Here is a 7,802-nt window from a genome sequence, read left to right as displayed (position 1 = left end):
AATTTTTTTAGGGATCACAAGCCACAACAAATATTTACCATTTCTGTTACCAAGCAGTTCAGTCTAAATAAGTTAATCAGTATTTATCTCCTAAAAATTTAATACCCCATGAAGTGACAATCATTTTGCCTGTTGCTCAGGCCCCAAATCCTGACTTCCCTCTGTCACACTCCACATCCAAACTTACTGGCTCTAAATTGACAAAAAATATTGTCTCTAATTTCACAAATCAAAAATCTAATAACTTCTAACCAGTTCTACCACTACCACCTGACTTTGAGCCATCAGTATTTCTCATCTAGGTTATTACAATAACCTCCTGCTTCTACTATTGCCCTCTACAAACCACACAGCAACAAAAAAAAAAAAGACCCTTTAAAACCTACATTCTTCTCTTTGAAACAATCCAGTGGCTTCTCATCTCACTCAGACTAAAATTCAAAACTCTCTGTGATCTCCCAAACACTTCTATATCCCTTTGACTTCATCTCCTACCAGTCTCCTCTTCCAGCCACACTGGCCTCATTTCTATTCTTTGAACATGTAAGCATGGTTCATCTCAGAGTTCTTGTATTGTTCTCCTGCCTGAATTGCTCTTCCCTTATATAAGGATTTTGGCTAATTTCCTCACTTTTTTCTAGTCTTTACTAAAAGCACCTTTTAGAAAAAACAGCCTCAGTTTCTATCCCATCTAAAATAGTACCCTACTTATTCACTCAATATCTCCTTGCCTCGATTTTTCTTCATTTATCTTCATTAATCACCACACAAAAGAGTCTATGTTCATTTATTTATATCTTGTCTGTTACTCTCTGGCACCCCATTCAGAATGTAAATCTTCTGAAAATAGAGACTTGCTTTTTTTGTTGTTACTACTGTATCCTGGTTCATATTAAATTTTAATAGATATTTTGATGCATGAACAGACAGACAATTGAATTAATTTTTTGACAACATTCTGAGGCCACATTCAGTTTGTGATGATTGTTTAGAAATTTTAGCAGCACAATGTCAGTACACTTTATAAATATTTTCGAGGAATAGGAAAGGACTTCGTTTTGACTATATTACATATTCTGAAAATGAGTAGTTATTCAAAGTGTCGATAAACCAAGAGGTCAGTTATTTCCTGTAGTATATGCAAGGAATTGCACTCAGATTTATATTTCTAGAGCTAGGGTGAAAGGTGAGTACTGATGGGGTTGAGGGAGAAAAAGTAAGGCCAATTTATGAATGGCTTCATAGCCACTTTGTTCCTCAATGTCAGTGCCTTTAGGAAGTCAAATTACAGATCATGACACGTTGTGCAGGAACCAGTTTTATAACGTCAACTCTTTTTACTAATCAGGCTGAATTGAGTCATTCACCTTCTTGTGAAAATAAATAATGCATTTTAATGCTTTTTGGTGTTCATATAGGCATTTTCCATTCAAATGCCAATGCACTTCAGGAAATCTTGTTTCCTATTATTTTATATGGCAGAACTACATACAACAAGCTTATCAATTATTTTAATGTGAGCAATTAAGCTTTCCATTCCCATAATTAACAATGCATAGCGTTCCTTGTAATGTGTTTTCATGATCGTGGCTAATTGTATGCCCCTGATAATTTTTAATGAATTTGAGGGTATGTATATGGAAATTAATGGACAATAAACATGTAAATTTATTAGCTGAATTCAATTCAATGCCATTAGTTAAATGAATTTTACTATGCAAATATATTTTAAACACTTTAGTGATTACTAGTTTACCTACAGGTAGGTTCATTCACCTTCATATTTCAAAGCACTATTACTAAAGAAATGTTGAATTAATTGTCAATAACTGTAGGTAGAAAGCTTGTAATGACAAAAGGGTAATGAATATATAAAAGGATGGTCAATCTTACTAGTGGTAAGGAAATGCAAATTTAAATAATGGTAAGATATACTCAGCATTATAAGGAGAGTATATCCCACAATTTAGGGAGTACATTATGTAGGGCCACGATATACAAATGTGCAAGTTGTTTATTTTATCAAGGGTGACAGGCCAAGGAGAGAAAGGGAGGAAGCCTGTGCTCCATTAGACAAGCTTCCTGTCCTGGAACAGAGCTGTGTCTACCTAGAAGAATTAGTGCATTTCTTAATTCACATTAAGTTGCTTTGTAGGCTGGTAGAAGTACCTATCAATATTCTAAAAATGTTATACTGTTAGACCTAGCACTTCCATTCATAGAAATCTATGCAATAACATTCCTGTTAACATGTTGTTTGTTAAAGAAATATTTTTAATAGAGAATATAAGGGGCAATTGAATTACCTATCAAAAGGGGAATAATTAAATAAGCCACAATATACATCTGTAGTATGGACTATTAGTTTGCTTTTAAAAATAATAAAGTAAATCTGAAAGTAGTACTATCAGAAGATATTAATGGTATTACCATTAAGTGTTAAAGTTATGTAAAAATATTAAAAACCACAGTGTCACATACATTTAACTATAGTTACCTCTACACAAAGATACACATGACATGTATATTTCTTCAGTTCTAAAGAATCCTCTATTCTAAGTTATGCAGTCTAAGATATTTTTAGAAGAAAAAGAGCACAGGGCACTACATTAAACTTTTTTTAGGTAAATTAAAGTTTAAGTAAATTCAACGTTTACTTGTAGACTTTTTCATATAATTTAAAATATGAAAAATAGCTCTTAGTGAAAGAATATGTAACTTCTGTATTATGAGAAACATACATAGGAGAATACAAACTTGAATACTAAGAGTAACTACACTTGAATCATGGAACAAGCAGGTAAGTGGTTCATACTTATACAGTAAGTCCCTTACATAGGAACCTTCAAGTTGCGAACTTTCAAAGATGCAAACATGCATCTGGTTCCAGCAAAGAACCAGAACCTGTGCTATCAATGTCAGGAGTGAGTGAAATTGCAGTTGCCCTCCATCTCCTATTGATGACGATTCTTCAGCTCTACCATCTCCCACCTCCTGTCCCTGCTCCAGTCAGTAACTCTTCTTGCCTGTTCACTTGATGCCAGCCCCTGTATGCCAGCTGTTATACTGTACTTTTCAAGGTATTATACTGTAAGATTAAAATGTTTTCTTTATTTTTTGTGTTCATTTGTTTTATATGTATTATTTGTGTGAAAAGTATTATACACCTATTACAGTACAGTACTATATAGCCAATTGTGTTAGTTGGGTACCTAGGCTAACTTTATTGGACTTACGAACAAATTGGACTTATAAATGCGCTCTCAGAATGGAACTTGTTCATATGTAGGGGACTTACTACATTTTGATACACATATATTGGCTAATTATCTGCACTGGTCATGTATAGCTTTTTAAATAATTTTAGGTCAATATACAAAGATAATACAGATTGTTTAATTGGTTAGGGAGATTTTAATATAATCACCTTTTAATAGGTCATGGAAATTTTAAAAAGTCAGAGTGTCCTAAAATATATGATACTTAAGTTTATTTTTTTATTTTTTTTGCTTTGTAAACTGCTTTATTAATTTCGTATTATGAAAAGAATAATTTTCCTATAACTGGATGAAATTGCCCTGCTGACAGAAAGTTTCACAGAGACAAAGCAATATTCAATTAGAAACTGGTAAGTGGAAACACCAAAAGGTTTACAGAAAAAGTAAATCAGAAAAACTACAAGCATGTAGAGCAGAGGCCACATTACTGACCTCAGGGATAATCTTAGGATTCAAGGTATAAGGCAAAACTCATAATGATTGTCAGGTTCAGGAGTTTGGTAGCGCAAATGATGCCTCATTTGCTGCTTCTTAGTCTTTCTCTGATTTCCATCATCTGCCCTATGTGCTTTTCTACATCATCCCCCACTTCATTGTGATCAATATGCCTGCTGGGTATGGACCATCGAAAATTAGGGACAAGTCGTCTAATCCGTCCCAACCTGACATTTCCTCCAGGCTTCTGGCCTCTACCCCCCTCCTAAATCGCGTGATTCCTCTCCATTCTGCAAAGGGGCCTGGTCCCCGCCTTCCTTTTCCTGTTGGGTATTTTCCATGTTGAGATTTTTTACTGCTTGTTCCTCTTTGGACGCCATTGCTCCTGGGCCTATCCTCACGGTCTCCTGCCCCTCCCGATTCTTGCTGCAAGTGCGCCGCCGCGACACTTCGACTCGCAGACCTGCTCCTCCCGCGCCTCTTACTTTTGGGGGCCGCCCCCGGCCCGCACTCCCGCAGGGACCGAGAAGGCACCGAGCAACAGCTTGGTCTACCATTAGAGCGCAGCGAGCGCCAGTTGGCGCTGGCCGTTCACGTCGGGCCTCCGTCACCGCGGGACGCTGATACTTAAGTTTAAATGAATGGTTATGGGTTAAAATTAGTACTGTAAAACTTATTCACAATTTAATAAATAATATTTATTTATAGTATTACGTGCTTAGCACTCTTTAAGGAATGTAATCCAATAATGGAGAAGATTTACACTCTTCTTTCACTCATGAAAGTTATGCTAGAAGTATTTCTTATATAATTATAAAGGTACTAGAATTTTATTTTAAGAATATTTGACTAACTACAAAAATAGGTGCTATATTAGGCAATCCTGAAATCATCAGTGAATTCTCAAGAGCAGCAGATGTTGAAATAAACTGAACAATAAATTCATAACCAATGTAAAATGTAAAATTTCTATCTTTATGTTGCTGAAATTTTCTGTAAAATAAGTTTATAAATATGTGTTGCATAATCAAAACTACAATGAGGTATCACCTCACACCAGTCAGGATGACCTTCATTAAGAAGTGTACAAATAACAAATGCTGGAGAGAATGTGGAGAAAAGAGAGCCTTCCTACACTGTTGGTGGGAATGTAAACTGTACAGCTGCTATGGAAAACAGTATGGAGGTTCCTCAGAAAATTAAAAATAGAGTTTCCATATGATCCAGCAATCCCACTCCTGAACATATATTTGGACAAAACTACCTCAAAAAGATACATGAACCCCTCTGTTCACAGCAGCACTATACACAATAGCCAAGATATGGAAGCAACCTAAATGTCTACTGACAGATGAATGGATACAGAAGCTGTAGTACATATACACAATGGAATACTACTCAGCCATTAAACAGAATGAAATAATGCCACTTGTAGCAACATGGATGGACCTAGAGATTATCATACTAAGTGAAATAAGTCAAAGACAAATACCATATGATATTACTTATATGTGGAATCTAAAATATGACATAAATGAACTTACTAATGAAACAGAAACAGAGTCACAGACATAGAGAACAGACTTGTGGTTGCCAAGGTTTGGGGGTAAAGAATGGATTGGTTGTTTCGGATTAGAAGATGCAAACTATTATATATAGAATGGATAAACAACAAGGTCCTACTGTATAGCACAGGGAATTATATTCAATATCCTGTAATGAACCACAGTGGAAAAGAATATGAAAAAGAATATATATATATATACATATATATATGTATATATATATCTGAATCACTTTGCTACACAGCAGAAACTAACACAACACTGTAAATCAACTACACTTCAGTAAAATAAATTTGAAAAATATGTGTTGCATCAAAGAGGAAATAAACACTACATGTAGAAGTAGTTTGCATAGTAGTTTGAAAAATAATAAAATAAGAATCTTAACCATTAAGGGGAACAAAGCTACAATCACAAACTTACATTACCACTTACCATTAAATGATTCATTAAATAAGAAAGAATGAAGAAAAGTTATTACATCAGAAAATACAAGTTAGAAAAGTAAAGCAAAGCAAATCCCCACCTTCATAAAATCAGGGGGAAAAGGTAGTGAAGAAAGAAAGAGAGAGAAGGGAGAAAGGGAGGGAGGGAGGGAGAGAGAAAAGGAAGGAAGGAAAGAAAGTAGGTCAAACCTGGATACAGAAAGAAGCAATAGCATTTTAAAATAAATTGAAGAACTGATTCCTTAACAAAAGATTTCTAACACTTTGTGAAAATTATATTCTAACAGTGTATAAATAAAGTAGATATATAACAAGAGATAAGAGAGATTTTTCTAAGTATGAGAAAAACGTGCAAGAAATAAAAAGACATGAAAAACTTTTACCAAATATAAATACCATCCATATTTTTAGGTGTAATTTGAGTTAAATATTAGATTTAACATATAAACAATACAAATGAACTTATTTACAAAACAGAAATAGACTCACAGACATAGAAAACAAACTTATTGTTACCAAAGGGGATGCTAAATGGGGGGGGGGGTGGAGAGGTAAACTAGGAGTTTGGGATTAACAGATACACACTACTATATATAAAATAGATAAACAACAAAGATCTGTATAGCACAAGGAAATGTACTCAATGTCTTGTAACAACTTATAATGGAAAACAATCTGAAAAAGAATATGTGTATATAGATATAGATAACTGAATCACTTTGCTGTACACTTGAAACTAACACAACATTGTAAATTAACTATACTTCTATTTTAAAAATGATAAAAAAAAAACAGCAGCAAAAAAACATAGGCCAACCAAACTTGGAAAGAAATGAAACAAAAATGAAACTGGAAAATAATGCAATTAATCGTATAAATAGGCCAAGGTGAATATCATATGACTATCTTTATAAACACTAATAGGTCATTTAAAAAAATTTGGTATCCGTTTGTGACTAAAATTTTTAGAAATTAACATGTTCCCATAAATGATATAAAACTCTTTCAAACCAATAGAGAACATTTTTAAAATAGTGAATCATTAATGAAACCACATTGAAAGCTGAGTCAAGTAATAAATAACCGTATTTGAATGGGGGGATCAAGATGGCGAAGTAGGAGAAGCTGGAGCTAACCTTCTCCCACAAATACATCAAAAAGACATCTATATGTGGAACAGTTCTCACAGAAAACTAACTGGAAAGTGGCAGAAAAACTCCTATTCAACTAAAGCTGCAAGAAAGGTCTCCATGTAACCAGGAAGGACAGAAAAAACAAAAAAGGCCTTGGGTTAGGGCATTTGCCTCAGGGAAGGATCTGTTTGGAAGAGATAGTCCACATGCGTGGACTTTCGCCCTGGAGAGTGAGCAGGTCAAGGCAAGATCTGGGCATTTCAGTCCTGGTGTCTTGCACAGAGGAGAGAAGTCCCCTTGCCTGCTGGGAAATCCCCTGAGACAGAAGGGCTGGAGAAGCCTAGACTGTACTGCAAGCATGCAGGCATGCAGGCATGCTAACAATCAGGCAGAGAGCCTTGCACTGGTGGCTGTTGCGTTTCCGCCCTTCCCAATACAAAGGGGCAAACACCCTGGCCCCGCCCCCTCCAAACCACAGCCTGCCATCAGATCTGGGGAAAGATTTGGTCTAGCTATGCAGAGGCAGAGAGGGGCACCTGGAGTATATCCTGAAGGAGGCTTGGAGGCCATTGTCAGCATGCACACGGGATGCAGCCACAAGAGCACGCAGCGCCTAAGTGCTGAATCTCTAGCAGGCAGGCGCTGGGTAGGAGTACACAATGGTTCCTTTCCCAGAGAGAACACCCTGGCTCTGTCCACTCTAAAAGGCAGCTTAGTGCTAGATCTGGGGCAGACAGATCCTGGGAGAAGTCTGCCACAGAGGCAGCCAGATCTCAAGCTGCAGTGCAACTACCTCAGTTCTTGCAGCCACAATGCCCTGATGCCTGACACCAGCCTACTCCACACCATAGCCTTGCACTAGATCTGGAATGAACACAACAGAGAAAGGGACGTGACCTTGGGCTACTACTGAGTGGACCCTAGGATACCTGCTCAGGTGGTGCA

General features: G+C 36.3%; 1 protein-coding gene across 1 annotated transcript; it reads right to left on the bottom strand.

Annotated features, from left to right (window-relative positions):
* Window positions 1-3,277: 3,277 nt before the first annotated feature.
* LOC309958695 (protein BEX4-like) lies at window positions 3,278-4,262 on the bottom strand. The gene is given in 3 exon segments (XM_082834804.1): window positions 3,278-3,822; window positions 3,825-3,975; window positions 3,977-4,262. Coding segments are annotated over 3 exon segments (360 nt in total). The 5' UTR covers window positions 4,094-4,262; the 3' UTR covers window positions 3,278-3,730.
* Window positions 4,263-7,802: the final 3,540 nt, after the last annotated feature.

Source organism: Leucopleurus acutus (genome assembly GCF_964270905.1).
Source record: "Leucopleurus acutus genome assembly, chromosome: 2".
NCBI lineage: Eukaryota > Metazoa > Chordata > Mammalia > Artiodactyla > Delphinidae > Leucopleurus > Leucopleurus acutus.
This window is presented reverse-complemented; position numbering and strand designations above follow the sequence as displayed.